Source organism: Melanaphis sacchari, unplaced genomic scaffold (assembly GCF_002803265.2).
Source record: "Melanaphis sacchari strain LSU unplaced genomic scaffold, SCAv2.0 Contig0_pilon_pilon, whole genome shotgun sequence".
Taxonomy (NCBI): Eukaryota; Metazoa; Arthropoda; class Insecta; order Hemiptera; family Aphididae; genus Melanaphis; species Melanaphis sacchari.
Genome location: NW_020270366.1, coordinates 9,817,012 through 9,833,769, shown reverse-complemented (window position 1 = coordinate 9,833,769; position 16,758 = coordinate 9,817,012). Strand labels below are relative to the sequence as shown.

The 16,758-nt window shown below is 27.5% G+C and overlaps 1 protein-coding gene across 1 annotated transcript; it reads left to right on the top strand.

Annotated features, from left to right (window-relative positions):
• Positions 1 to 9,111: 9,111 nt before the first annotated feature.
• LOC112604299 (protein PTCD3 homolog, mitochondrial) lies at positions 9,112 to 16,153 on the top strand. The gene is made up of 13 exons (XM_025353268.1): positions 9,112 to 9,248; positions 9,350 to 9,488; positions 9,595 to 9,792; positions 10,282 to 10,411; positions 10,491 to 10,632; positions 10,735 to 10,831; positions 10,920 to 11,054; positions 12,415 to 12,616; positions 12,679 to 12,898; positions 13,346 to 13,454; positions 13,896 to 14,134; positions 14,862 to 15,048; positions 15,905 to 16,153. Exons 1-13 carry the CDS (start codon positions 9,232 to 9,234, stop codon positions 16,073 to 16,075), a joined length of 1,986 nt encoding a protein of 661 aa, XP_025209053.1. The 5' UTR covers positions 9,112 to 9,231; the 3' UTR covers positions 16,076 to 16,153.
• Positions 16,154 to 16,758: the final 605 nt, after the last annotated feature.

Sequence of the window (16,758 nt, the reverse complement as noted above, 5' to 3'; positions counted from 1 at the left end):
GGACGTCAACTAAATATGTCATTTTGAGTAAGGGACGGGTTCCAGATTACCGAGAAAGAGGGAAGAGGGTAGGGTTTGTTTTGTGAAGAAATTGTCATAGATCTCACTTCAAAGGGAATTCTAGCTCAGATTTTAATGGACCTACTTGAGTTGTTGGATGTAGATTCCAATACCACACGTATTGGCTCTATTCTTGTTGTACATTGATATATGGTATTCAGCTTACTCCTCCCTTCAGAAAATGGATAATGATTCTGTAGGCATCGGGAGTGTTGATGCTGAATTTTAACTGGTCAGAAAAGATTGCAGACACAAATCGCCATTTTCAACTTTAACTATAGCGAAAGCCTCAACCACGCACAAAATTGAGGAGGAGGTTTAATCAATAGAATCATTAGGTCATCTACACGATTAGATTGTGCCCAGAAGCGTCGACCAATCCGTAGTATTATTGTCTGAGTTTGAGGTTTGGGAGAAAGAACTGTGAATCGGTTTGAAGATCAAATATACTTTTTATGTACTTTATTGCCCGGTGCTTGAGGTGAGGTAGGATTAGATGAGTCAGAATATTCCTTTATTATTATCCTGCTATAGTCCTATTCATTATTGGAGAAGAGTTCGTTATGTTCTATCAAGTTTAATCGAGCTGACCGGCTTGCTTGAGCACTACCAGTTGTTATTGTTTATAGATTATTCGATTAACCATTTTAATGGTATTGAAAATACTGTGCTAACGGTTTATCGTTTTAAGACAACAGAGCCAGAAAACTGGGAAGGCAGGATAACTCGACGGTGAGCAGGTATATATATGTATAAACAATGGGTCAGCGCGGCGACCTCACGAAGACGACGAGGCGTGAAGTATATCGTACCATGCCGGTTGTTGAATATAAGTATAATTTATAATCTGAACGACAACAATGTAAAGTTAGTAAAACTTCAAAGGGTAATTAAAATGTGTAAACAGTCGTATAATTTAATAATGGAGCATTCTTTATGCAAAGAGTCTGATGTTTAAGATAGCTAACAAAAGCATGTAGTAACGATGATACGGCGTGCGGTATCGAATGACTGCTATCGCAGAACTGCATTTTCTATATTCATCTTCCATTATTGTTTAACTGAAAGCTTTAACCCTCACCTGTCAAAATCCACAACAAACTCACTGCAAGATGCATTTGTTTTCCTTGATTGTTTTAGGTTAGCTTAACTTATTTTGGGGTTTCACTAATCATTGTTTATGCAAACAAGTCGAAACTCATCTGAACCTAAGTCCTTAGAAAAATTCAATGAGTATTAGTGAATCCACGTGCACCAGAAAATTTGATTAGTACTGCATAGCAGAGTCACTGTGTGCTGAGCGAAAGAGGAGATCCAGCACAATATCATGTTTCACACGTAAACCAACTCTAGTGAACCACATATATTATTCTTAATGCATTTATTGTTCTTATTAAACACCTCATTTTTCGCGGAGGAAAGTTACACAAGTCCTCTAGCGACTACGATCATTACTTGTTGAATTGTACAAATACTAGTCCTGCTTTAGTCCCTGAAGTAGTATTTATACAGATCTTCATATAATTTGTACCTAAGATAAGCACGCTAAAGTATGTAAACCTAATGGTTATAATGTTATCTTACCACAAAAATTAGCAAACAAGTTGGTTAATAGGTCTACCACTAATTTATGACCACAGATTCATCAATTTTATTTTACAATCTCGAATACCCTTAATATATAACAATTGACTAAAGTCAAAGGTATACTACATTGATCTTATTCCTGGCTGTACAATATTCATATGGGATAAGGATACACAGGTAGTGTGCTCTACTAAGAGTGTCCAAACTTCAAGCTAATATAATATTTATTCCAATAATTTGTATTAAATTAAAACCATTGATTAAATTATTTACTTTCATTTTTTAATAATTAAAATTATTTATACAATTTTAAATTAGTAAACATGCAACAATGTCTTTTAAAAATGTATACCAATTTTGTAGAGCGAAAGTCAACCTCCTTATCATCGTAACTCTAAACAATGATCTGATGAGGAGGTGTGTTGAAATTTTTGTCGGTCCAAATTTTAAAGTTCACACTATTGTATGTATCGATCAATATCTATTTTATCATGGTAACATTGTATCTGATAATGATCAATACCTAAAGCATTATAGTTCAATCAAAATATAGTTCAATACTACCACAGCTATAAACTATACGCCATACTTAAACCCGTATGTGTATTCATACATCCATCATCTTGATACCTACTAAATAGTATTTATTTTTCCATGATTACTATGCGATCAAGACAATCACTAGTAGGACGAATAAACTAGTTTTATCCCATGTAACTGTCATCGTTTAATTTGGTCACGCCAGTCCAACACAGATAGTAGATTAGTAAGTAGAGAAATATGTAAGTATACCTAGGTATTGAGTCATTATACCTCACTGGGTAGTGTACTGTCTTCAGATTATATATGATTTTATATCACCTGAGCATTGTGTATGTTTGTATGGTTTCAAAGAGCGTGACGTCAGAATAGACTCTCCGCAATCCAGCCAGCTCAGCTAATGCAGTAATGCGCCAAAACTTATATCATTGTTTATGTTTACTCAACTATTTTTAACATTGTTTCCGTCTACTTGTCGACTTATTGCAAAGAAGAATAAAACAATTAATTTGAACGTTAAAGTAAGTAATTGTACAATATTAGAATATTAGTTGTTACAAATTACAATGTACTGTAGAAGTTTAAATAATAACCTATAATCTATCTTTGAAGTTATTACTACATTTATACTATTTACATATCTATGTAAACTGTAAAGAATTGCATATATAATTTATGGATCAATCTTGTTTAAATATGTGTTACTATTATATTTGCACATTAAGTACAGCACCTGAATTGATACCTATATAAATTATTGGGTATCAAATGTTAACAATAATAAATTAATGATAATTATAATATTAATTAGATGCCAGGAACTAGATGTGCCATATGTTTGCTCAAATAGTTTACAGGAACAAAAATTTAACATATTCATCATACATTTCAAAAGATCAAAACTATGCCATGTTTGGATTAATGCTCCGCCGAAAAAGATAAGGGAATCATAACCAGCAATTTGTAGTGTACATTTTAAACGATTGAAGTTGATTTTGAGAAGCCAATTAACAAACATCAAATAAAAAGAAAATAAAACAAATGGTATCACCATTTATTATAATATTTTATTTCACTATTAACCTAATTTAATTTTTGTTTAGCTATTCCAACACAACATTTAAAAGAGAAATATTTACTAAATGTGTTAACTAATACATTATCATCTGACAAGTATCAAAATATGCGGAAAATGCAACTATTGTTCAAAGTTTAATGTTACTAACCTAAGAGAATAAAGATATAGCAAAAGAAGATGAAGATAAGTACACCTAAGAGTTGCCTACTTTAATTAATGAATCAATTGAACATATACCAACAATTACTTAAAGCAATACGTAACTGAACGAAGTACAACAAGTGCTTCATACAAAAATTAAAGTAGAGGAACCATTTAAGACGAAAACAATAAGCCAGTGTGTGAATTGTCAGGAATATGGTCACACAAGATCGTACTGTGGTTATCCGTCACGCTGTGTTCGCTGCAGCGCTTTCCATCGATCATCTGACTGTCCAAACCCACCTGGTACTCCGCCGAAATGCGCGCTTTGTCAAGGCACTCATCCGGCCAGTTACAAGGGCTGTTCAATATACAAGGACCTCCAACGTCGTAAGAAACCCACAAGTAACTTTCCATTTGATAATGTTAGAGATAAGTCACGCGTTGTTCAAGATAGCCACCCTCCAAATCGTACACATACCCATGAAACCACATATGCGCAGGCCACTTCAGGCCAAAATGATAACCGCCCCTCTCCCCCTGCAGCTCCTGACGTTAATAACTTAATGTCCAGTTTCCTGCAAGAATTCAAAGCTTTAATTAACCCTCTAATAGCTCTTCTTACCAAAGTAATATCCTCTCTTCTTGATAAAAAGAATGACTAACAACACTTTCACAAACCAATCTCTCACAATACTTCTTTTCAACGCTAACGGTTTAAAAAATCATGTAAATGAGCTCCAATTCGCGCTTCACAATAAACGTATCGACATTGCGGTCATTACGGAAACTCATTTAATACAGTATTCAAATTTTTACATTCCTGGTTATAAGCTGGTGAAGGCTAATCATCCGGACAATACTGCTCACGGTGGTGTCGCCATTTTTATCAAATCTTCAATAATATTTCAATCTCATCCAAATTACTGTTACGATCACTTACAATCGTGCACTGTACTAATACACTTAAGTAATATTCCTGTGACAATATCAGCATTATATTCCCCTCCAAAACACAAAGTTTTAAATGTAGACTTCCACAATTACTTTAGTACCCTTGGCAATAATTTTATTGTGGGAGGCGACTATAATGCCAAACATCAAAGTTGGGGTTGTCGCTCAAATAATTCTCGTGGCTGTGTTCTTCATACCTACGCAAGTGCAAAAAACTTAAATGTACTTGCCCCTCCTGACCCTACCTATTGGCCTTCTTCTCCACGTAAAAATCCTGACATACTCGATATTTTTGTCACAAAAATTCCCTCCAGTCTACACTCCTCTGTTGTTAACCTCCTGGATCTTAACTCTGACCACTCGTCAGTCCTATTTACACTCAATACCTTTCCGCTAACTCGCTCTGCGCCACCTAAACTATTTAATCCCTCTACCGACCGTTTAAAATTTCACAACCTCGTAAATCAGGGCGTTAAGCTAAATGTTAAACTTAAATCTTCCAATGACATTGATTTAGCTATAAATAATTTTACAAATTTGATCCAGTCAGCGGCTTGGTCATCCAATTCACACACACATCATCCTCTAAATCAGACTTCAGTTCCTTCTGATATTCATCTATTAATTGCAGATAAGAGAAGGGCTAGAGCTCTTTTCCGACGTACTCGCCTTCCCTCTCTTAAACATAACTATAATAAACTCTCTAATCTCCTTAAAAAAATGTTGGCCAAACACAAAGCCTCCTTACTTGTAAAATTCTTGACGAATCTGTCTCCTAATGACGGCAGTCTTTGGAGAGCCACTAAAATAACATGTAAACTCAATTCTCCTAACGTACCAATTAAAAAATCAGATGGATCCTTTGTTTGCTCCGACTGGGAAAAAGCCGAATTATTTAAAGATTTTCTTCATGAGACATTCCAACCCCATCCTGAAATCTTCTCTCTTGAAAATAATCTTGCTGTTGCCGAGTCTCTAAATTCGCCTCGTCCTGTTTCTCGCCCTGTAAAACACTTTTCACCAAGTGAAGTCAAATTTGTTATTGATAAGTACCCACAGAAAAAATCTCCAGGTTTTGATCTCATAACAGGCGAAGTTGCCAGATGCTTACCAAAAAAAGCTATAATACATCTCACCCACATTTTCAATTGTATTTTAAGACTTTCTTACTTTCCAATATTATGGAAATTTTCAACTATTATTATGATTCCCAAGCCTAAAAAACCTCCAGATGCCGTATCTTCCTTCCGTCCTATTAGTCTTCTGCCTTTTTTCGCAAAAATTCTGGAAAAATTGATCCTTAAGCGCATCTTACCTAGTATCTCAAACTCGATTCTACCTGATACCCAGTTTGGCTTCCGTTTTGCCCACTCTACGATTCATCAGGTACACAGGATTGTCGATGCCATCTCGTACTCACTCGAAAAAAACAGTATTGTACTTGTGCCTTCTTAGATGTGTCACAAGCGTTTGACAGGGTATGGCACGATGGTCTTCTTGTCAAATTAAAAAAAATCTTGCACCCTGTATTTTACCTAACCATTAAATCATACCTGTCAAACCGTCATTTTCAAATCAGATTCAGTAATGCACACTCAACTATATCCAATATTTCAGCCGGTGTTCCCCAAGGGGGTATACTCTCTCCCATACTTTATAACATTTATGCTGCTGACCAACCTACCACACCAAACACTTTAGTAGCTGATTATGCAGACGATAAGGCAATAATATCTATCAATTCAAATCCGGAAATAGCTTCATACAACCTTCAAAATCACTTAACCCTTATGGAAGACTGGTATACCAAGTGGCGAGTTAAAATTTACCAGACAAAATCTGTCCACACTACATTTACACTGCGTCTCTCTCCATGCCCCGAGGTATCTATTTATGGTACTCAAATCCCTTCTTCTTCCACTGTCAAATATTTAGGACTTACACTTGATCGCAGACTTACCTGGGCTCCTCACCTTAAATCTAAAAGACAAAATTTAAACCTACGGCTGCGCTTGTTAAAAACTTTCTGCAATAACAATAAATACACAAACCTTAAAACTAAACTTCTTATTTATAAATCTCTAATCAAGCCCATCTGGACATATGGCATACAGCTATGGGGTAATGCGAAAAAATCCAACATCAACAAGATTCAAACTTTTCAAAATATTGCGCTAAGGAAACTACTTAATGCCCCACCTTACGTCTCCAACCATTCTATACAACAAGACCTCAGGATGAATTCCGTCAAAGACGAAGCAAAAATTTATTATAAGCGTTTTCACAGTAGGTTACCCAACCATCCTAACCCTCTTATAAAAAATCTGGCAATCCCTTCGATTCCGGGTAATCCTGCTAGGCGTCTTAAACGCAACTGGTGTCGTGACCTGCTAAATGCTTGACCCCTAGAAAATCCCCTTACTAATCTGAAACAAAATAGGTAGTGTCATCATTGGGTGGCTTCTTCCGTCAAATTTTTCATGTTTTTATTACTCTTAGCAAATTTACTTATTGTTCTACGAATAGATTGTAAATATCATGTAAAAATAAAAAAAAAAAAAAAATATGAAAATGCAGAAACAGTGAATGGAAATGTTATTGAAACATGATTTTCAATTTTCCTTAGCCTTTTTTGAATAACATGGACACTAAGAAATGTGGTTCCAGCAAAACGATACTTCCTGTCACACTTCTGTTCCCTGAAAAAATTGACAGCTGACTCAATTCCTTCTATGGCGACTAGCAGTGGCCACTAAGGTGTGATTTACTCTTTATAACTTCTTCCTTAGGGGTTTCATTAAATTATTGTTTTACATAGACAAGTCGAGAACTTCATTGAATGTTAAGCAAAAAATGTGATTAGTTATTACTTATTAGTGAACTTAATAGGCAAGTCTGTGAAAATTTGAATAGTAATTGCATTGACAGAGTAACTGTGTGCCGAACGATAAGAAGGGGATAATATGCACAATTTCATGTTTCACACTTAAACCTCAACTCGTAATGAATCAATATATTTCATTTATAATGTATTTGAGTATTTCTCATAAAATTAAAATAATTTATAGCAAAATCAAAAACTGCGTTCTTTATGAAACATCCTGTACATTATTGTTCACTATATATTATACAATAACATTTTCAAAATATTTTGACTAATTTCAAGCTAATTGCCTAATTGTATCATGTAATGATTTACACAATCATGCTAATCTAAAATTAAAAATTACTATTACATAATTTATATTTTATACTATTATGTCAGCAAAAATTAGTTCAACTTATCGTATTACTTTTATAATAAAAAAATAAAAATTAATAATAATATACTAATATCTAAAATTATAGTCTGTTGCATTGATTATAGAATAAACTATAATCCATCAATCAATCAATGGTTTGTTGATGTACGAGTACCGGCGTACCTACGACCTATATTACAATATTTTCTATAGTACCTAATAAGTTTTGTTTGTTTTTATGAGTGTAACTGTTCCACAACTAAGTTGTATAATATCTCACTCATGGTTCTAAAATTTGGAAAACATTATGTTATCTTCTACACTAGGATGTACATCTAATAACTATTTTTTTTTAATTAGCACTAAGTCGGAACATTAAAATATATATACCAATATTGTTTCAATTACATTTTTATTTGAAAAAATAATAATACGAAGAATATAAAAACATCAAATGTTATTAATACGTTTAATTGATTTTAAAATAAATGACATCTTTCACTGAGATAGATACCTATTTTTCAAAAATATTAACATATTTAAAAAAGAAAAGTGAAAACCAAATTTCTGATCACTTATCAAGTATATCTGCACAAGTACTTAATTAATGTAAAATTTGGCCCTCAATACTTACATTTTATGTTTACCAATGTCAAATACATTTATTGGAGTATTGGATGAGTATTTGTCAAATTAATAAAGTATACATTAAAGAAAAATCACAGTTAAATATTGAAACTTTTAAAGCTATAAGGTTACCAAAATAAATATTGAAATAATAAAATGAAATATCTTTAGTTTTATTATTGTATAAAAAAATGTCTTTCATTGATAAATTTAATTGTGTCTTATTATAAGTAGGTTATTATTTTACTAAATAATTTTAAGACTACTTATCCTAATAATACATGATATATTTGAAACGCCCAAAGGCGAATGTGTTTGACCCACAGAGTAAGAATAAAATTAAAAAATTTGACCCGTTTTTACAAAACAAATAGGTTTTAAAAACCAAATAGGTAAACCTATCGGCTATCTGGTTACATCACCCATATTTATTCTAATACCTACTCTAATATCCATAGAAGCATTTTATACAATGAACACGTCTTATTCCCATAGACTTAATACTGAATATAAAGTCTTAATTAATAATTATTAGTATGCTTGTTCCAAAAAAATATTTCTTTCGATAGGTAATCACTTTTTCCACAAAATATCAATAATTGTTCCAATGTTTTTTTATTCAAAAAAAGGTTTGGGTTTTGGAACAAATTACTATTGGAATAAATGTTTTGTGGTACTATAGGTTAAATATGTTGTCCTGTTTATCAGTTTATCAACCATGCTCCTGCGACTGGGAGAATGGATTAATGATTGCAAATTCTAATAAAGTTATAATTTTCTTTTATATTACTTATATTAGTTATTTTATTATTTTAGTAATACAGTTTTACACGCATTCATTTTAATTTGGTTCTCAATATTTAATTTAAATTACAGTTAATTTATTATACTACCTACGTATAAAAAAATGTGTTTGGTCATAGTGTAAAAACAGTTAGTATTTAAAGAAAATTATTTAGTTGTAGTATTATAGGTAACTAGTTTTGAAAAGATATTTTTAAAATGTTAAATAACTACAGGTATGTTGCATTATTTGTTTTAAGTTATAATATTTGTAATAAAAATATTTACATTAGTTTTGAATAAGTATAATATTTTATGATCTTTATCTCATGGATAGGACTGCATTCTTAAGAAAATCCAATGAAACTATTCAATTATTTCGACTATCATCTAGTACTTTAGAAAAATTGTCAAGTAATGGAATTAAAATTGATATACCTAAATATATAAATCGAAGTTCAACTGATATATTAAAAGTAAATATTATTAATTTTAGCATATATACATATATCTTTTAGAATACTTAATGAAAAATAAAAAATATTTATCACATTGAAAAATTACAAATTTGTAATTTATCAGGCAATTTCAAGTACTATACAACGAGATCCAACAGCTGCTCACTATAAATATCACGATGACCCATATTTAATTCCAGTTTCAAATTTTCAAAAAAGAGCTTATGCTTTAAGTCAAGAATCTGGTAGAAAAGCAGCACATTGGATTTGCAATCAACACCCTGAATTGTTTAATCATAAAGTAGCATTTCCTCCTATTGAGGTATAATTTTAAATAAATATTCAAATATTTGTAATATGAATCAGCAATTTTATGTAAGCTTGGGTTTTTTTAATTCATTTAGGAATCATTTAAGTTTTATATTAATTCAACTTATAAACTCTTTGCTATCATTTATCATATTATTTTTAGAATTTTAAAAAAGTATTATTTCAAAGTACAATACTTTTCAAACTTTATTAATATTCAAATATTAAATAAGAACAATAATTATTCAATAAAATTTATAGTAATATTTTGAAAAAAAAAAATTGTGTTATAGAATATTTAAGCAAAAGGTTATAATTCAAAATAAGTTATTAACCAATTATAAAAATTAGTTAGCAATTTTAAAAGTTAGTCGTCCAAATACTTAATTGTTCTATTAAAAAAAAAAATGTACATATTCTTTAAAGATGATCACTGATTCATATTATAAAAAATACTATATTACATAAGAAAAATTAATTATTTAATTGTTATTTACTTCAGAAATTTTATCCAAAAGTTATTTATGATGAAAATTGCGAGTTAGATGAGAATGAATTAAAAAAAATAATTGAAAAATCTTTTGTGTCAGATGCTATAACTGTTCATAACCTGTTAATAAAAAAAGGCATAGGTAATTATTTTTAAATATTATTCTTATATAATTATATTATATACTAAAATATTTTTATTTTTATTTCAATGATTATTAGAAATAAGTTCAGATACACAACAATCACTTTTGGAGTTAGTATGTTTTTACAATAATCAAGATGATCTAGAAGAAGATTGGATTGAAGAACGTTGGTATACACAAACAAATAAAGATCGAGAAGAATTTAGAAATACTTGGAAGTATGTATTTAAATAATATGTACAGTATTAGTAATATTAATTGCACTATTATTTATTTTAGCATATATAATTTTTAACAACCTTATTTTATTATAATTTTAGATCTAATGGATTTGCAATGAATCTTTTTTCAACTATTAAATCTCCTAAACCTCATCATTATTCAACAATTATACAAGGGATGGCAAAATATAATCAAGTAAAATTAATTAATTTTCTTATTATTTTTTTAGTTTTAGATTTTTAGCAATAATGTTATAATTATTTGGTATTTTATTAATTAAAAGTTTGAAGAAGCATATAAGTTGTACAAAGAAGCTAATGAAAAAGGATTTGTTTTAACAACCAATGCATATAATTCAGCTATAAGAACAGCTGTTTATGTCAAAGAAGGAGCAGATCATAAGTGGCTCCATATTCAAGTAAATTAATATAATTTTGTATTTTAAGATGGTATATAAATAGACTATCATAAGGGGATTAAGGTTAATTGAGAATTATGTTATGGTTAAAATTTAAATATCCTTTTAAATAATAAAATATTAATTTTTGAGGAGTTAATCTTAGATTATACAATAAACCTTGAAATTGATTTTAAAAACAGAATACATTTATAATATTGATAGTAATTATTATTTGCTCCTAACTGAGAATATTTGTTATTGATTGAAAACGGGTACTTGCAAAATTTTTTATTTTTGTGTTTTCTGAGTTTTAAGATCATATTTAAAAATATTAAGTGGAATATTCCTTGTTTTTGGTAGGAATTTATTCTTACATTCATAATATTTATGACCAGTGGTATTATGGGGCGAAAGTAGTGAGTGAGTTTATTGGACACTACTGATTCCTTAATGTTTAACATTAAAGTTGTTTAAAATATAATTCAATTTATTTTTAGTATTTCCATTGTAATTTTAATCTTAGCTGATTATGATTATTTTAAAGAAAATATGTTTAACTTATTGTTATTCATGTTATGGTTAAAACAACTACATAAAATAAATAACATATATTAACAATATATTTTCATACCCTAAGTATTTTAATATTTCACATACTTTTTAATCAGGCATTGCTACATGATTAAGAGTTTATTTCTTAAGTTAATTATAGGTATTATTAAAACAAATATTGCAGTCATATTGAACTATTTACAGCAACTTACAAATTTATAAATTTGACAATAATTAATAATCATTTCATTTTTTTTTCAATAGGTTTTATAAATATATTCATATGTATTAATTTGTAATATATTTACTATTATGAATAAAATAAAAGAATTTATATTATAAATTTATATTATGCTATACTATAATTTATAAGATTATTATGTAACTAATAGTATAATATTCACATCTATCAACACTTTTTGAAGCTGAGATTGTTGAATAGGTGGTATAAATATTTTATTTATTTAAAGATAAAATTAATTTTTGAAAACAGTAAAACTTAAGATATTTTATAATATTTTATACATTGTGAATTTTAGTTAATAGAATTAAGAGCCACTAGTTTATTTTTTCATGAGTATTTTTAACTTTAGTTACATTCACATTACACAAAATTTTGATTATCTTATTGAAAAAAGGTTTTAGATTTTTATTAATATAATATCTCACATGTTATTGCATTTGCATGCTTTATTTTTTAAATCTTTAAATTTTGCTGTTATATTACAATAATAATAATAATAATTATTATTATAAAATACAAGTATATATTATACCTAAGTTTAATAATATGATATATGTTTTTTACCATTTATATTTTTTTCAGGAAATATTAACTCAAATGAATGATTCAGGTATACCGATGAATTTGTGGACTTTAAATTCAATTCTTAATGTTTTATCTACTATGGTAACAAATTCTGAATCAAAAAAATATGCATTAAAAACCATTGCTGAAGCTAAACAATTTGGTATTGAACCATGTTTAGCATCATACTATTATTTATTACAGATATTTTGTGCAGACAGTAAGTTAAAAATGTTAAATATTATTATAATTAGATGATTTATTTTAAACATTTTGTTATAAAAAAAAATAAGAGTACTATTCTAGTTGATATATTAAATTATATCGAAGAAAAATCATTAAGCATCAAAGACTTGGTTGACGTAAATTTTTTTACTGCTGCTATGGAAAATTGTCGTTACCATTTACAAAGTGTTGATGTTGCCCTAAGAGTTCATTCTATTTTGTTAAAGGAAAAAAATTATAATTTAATTGGAGATTCATACAGAGAATCAGTCTATTAGTAAATATTTTTGTTTCATAAAAATTGCCATTACTGTTTTTTTAGTAATTGAAAGGGTTCGGAATGCAAATAAATAACTTTAAAAATATATATTTTTATTAATAATACATACACAAATAGAATAAATACCATATTACATTTTCTGGCTCTTGTCACCTGTAAACGTTTTCTCTTTTTAAATTATCAATTTATCATTATAATTTTATGTTACGTATTTTTCAATAATAAACTAAAACAACCCATGTGGATTACCATGTTCCTTAATTTAAGTGGAAATTGAATGATCATAATTTAAAATGTATAAGAATATAAAATAGCTTTTCTTTTTTTGCGTACTTTTACCTTATTAGTTTTTTTTTTTATTTATATTACCTAAAATTCGAACCCTAATAATTAGTTTATTATAAAATGTTTAAATATAAGTTTTTAATTTTCATTTATTTTTAGTCGGCATTTTTTTGCTTTATTATGTCAAAATGAATCTGTTGAATTTTTGATGAAATATTACAATGATTTGGTTCCACACATATACATACCTGAACCAACCATTACTGAGGTAACACTATAATATAAGAATTTTAATTTGTGTTATAATATTGTTATTTTTAACTCAAATTTTAATTTCTAAAATAAATAAATTAAAATTAAATGCTGAAAAAATTGATTAAATGAAACATTCTTAAATTATTTATCATAATATACTTTGTATTGTATAAATAAAACCTTGACCTGCAACCAATTTTTGTCCAATTTTATCTTATCACGTTTTTAGTTTTATTTTCTGACGGTTAACTGTGACAATAAATTGTTTTACTGTATTAATCTTTTTAAATTTAATTTAAGCGGTTGTTGAAATAATATAATGTTACCCAGGGGAATTTGATTATCATTGTGTGTTAGCTATATCACAAGCCTTAGATAACTCTTTATACAATACAGTATATAATGATAGATTTTAATATATTTTTTTTTTTTAATATTTAATTTTTTATTACAGCTGATTGTGAAGTCTATAAATATTGCTGCAGCAGTTGAATTTTACCCTAAAATTTGGTCAGACATTTTAATGTTTGATCAAGCAGATAGAGAACCCATTATAATAGAGTTAACAAATGGTATGGCTCAAAATTTGTTCCCAAGTCTTGAACCATCTATTAAAGAAAAATTAGGCATATTATCGGGTACAATTTATGATGCTATTGATGAAAGAAAGGAAGCTGGTAAAATAAAAATGTCGTAAGTGTAACAAATTGTAATTTATACTGAAACTATAAATTCAAGAAATACTGAACCTTAAAAAATAGTTTATTAAATTTTCAACTAATTTTTAAACTTAATTATAAAATATATTTAGGGTAAAATGAAAGAGCTATTAGTTTTCATCTATAATTTATGTATATAAAAAAAAAAAAAATAATATTAAAACAGTCTAAACTTTTAAACCTATCATATTGTTCTTTTATGAAAAAGTCATGTTATATAAATTATATTTTTATAGTTAAATGTAATTGTAAGTTATGTGATCAGGAGAGTTTCATTTTAAGTGAGTATCTGTAGTCTAAATTATATAAACTATTGGCGAGAGGTAAAAGATCACTATTCTAGGGAACTCTAGTCTTAATACTCTGGACAGTCATTTTTGATGTATTGAATTTATTAAAATAATTTTGAAGTTCATAGAGTTGTCTTTAATTTTTATAATTAGTATTTTTTAAATAATTATTAAGAATTATGTAGTAGTTTTGAAAAACTGCTTAATATAAATAAATAAAATAAATGTGTATTCACCAAACAACTAATTTTTTTTCCTGTGAACAGAGAATTAATAAGTTGAATGACTAAACTGAATAAACAATAATATGTTTATAATAACATTTTATTTATTATAAATTAATTATTATTGGAAAATAAAAAAATACAATTATAAATATTTTCAGTGCATAATATATTTTATTTATTTTAGATGGACTGGTAATATATTGGGAAATTTGATAGACATCTGTTTGTTTGGAGATAATATTAATAAGGCAACTGAAATTATTGTGAAACTGCATAAACATCAAAATTACATTATTGGAATTCCAGATAGCCATACAATTTCTAAATTTGTAGATTATTGTATTGAAAATAATTGTTTTAATGAATTATTAGTAAGTAAAATAAAAATAAAATATATAAATATTAATTTAAAATTCGATATAAGTAGTTCTAATATCTATTGTTGTCTATTTATTTTAAAATCACATATATTTTAAATGAAATATTTATTTATTTCAGATTTAATAATAATTATATTGTTTATAAGATATTATTTCAGTATAATCAAGAAAAAAAAAAGCTACACTTGTCCTTTAATGATATTACTTATTTTTCATTTTTGTAATAAGTTTTCTAAACTTATAGTATGATTTATATAGAATATAATAAAACATATTTTTTGTTTTATTTTTATAATTAAGCATTAGTAAAAAAAAAATAATTATACCAGAGAAATGTAGTTACCAAAATATTATTCAAAATTGAAAATAAATTAGTTAAATTAGAATTGGGCAACCAATTAATTAATCTGCCAATCTGGATTATCATAAATTGATCTCTTTTTCTGATTAAATCTAGATTTTTAATCAAAATTCAAGTCTTTATATGAAATATACTTAGCATCAAGTTTTTATCGTATTTCAGATATCATGTATCATGCATGCATAATTTACATATTTATTTTTAAAATCACTATTGCAAAACTTTTAAGTGATATAGGTAGCAATTCTAAAACTAATTTTAGTTACTAAAAATAAAAGACAGTTCATAACTAAAATTGAAAACAATTTTAAATTGTATTTTATCTTAATTTTTAAAAATTACTGTCGTTACTTAAATTACTTTGTTATATTATGCCATTATGATATATAACTATATTATGATATAAAATTTCAATTAAAAAAATAAGCTAATTTAAAATTAAGTTCATTATATTTTTAATTAATTAATATTTTGTGTTTACTTTAGAAATGCATTGAATACTCTTTGGAAGTAAATTATCTTGAACTAGATGATTTCATTTCAAAAATTATGACAAAAATGACTTTATCACCTATGCAGCGAGCACATTTGTCAAAATTGGTTGGAACAGAACATTATATTGAAATTGAAAATAATATTGAACCTGCTAGCAATTAAGTTCATTTCTATTTTCAAATTTTAGTAATGTATTACATAATATAATTTTTTTTTTTACTATATTATTTGATATTTCAGTTAAATGTATTTTTTTAACTAATAAATAATATCATTTACGTTAGATCCTTTATTTTGACAATTGTTAATAAAAAATAAATTAAAATATACATTTTACTTATTTGTTTAAAACAATAAGATGGTTCATTTTTAGTTTTTTTTTCATTATATCTTAGTTATAATAGTTATGAAAATTTTATAATAAAAAATCTGCCTGTACATAAACTTATTGGATTTATCTACAGAATATTTAAATTAAATAAATTCTACATACACTTATAACTTACACAATATACTACAATATAGGCTTTTATATTTATAACACTTAATAGAATAATAACAATGGAAGAACCAGAGTTCATGATTTGGAAAAAAGGTCAGCACTCATTTGTAAATTACCATTGATATAATACATGGGCCGGTCAGTAGCAATAAATTGAAGACTTACAAGTATTTATGATGATCAACAATGTGATAAGGATAATATTTTTTAGGAAACCAGATGTATTGGTTGAGATTGATAAAGTTTAAGCATAGGATGTACATCACTAGAGCACTGTAAAAAAACAGGATCATTATATTATGAGAATCCCATAGGAAGACAGCGATAGGAGTGGTATGACCAA

Excerpts from the sequence above, each read along its gene's own strand:
- LOC112604299 (XM_025353268.1), top strand. Across the intron at positions 10,633-10,734 it reads GAATTTAGAAATACTTGGAA|ATCTAATGGATTTGCAATGA; the intron begins GTATGTATTTAA and ends TTATAATTTTAG. Across the intron at positions 13,455-13,895 it reads CTGAACCAACCATTACTGAG|CTGATTGTGAAGTCTATAAA; the intron begins GTAACACTATAA and ends TTTTTATTACAG.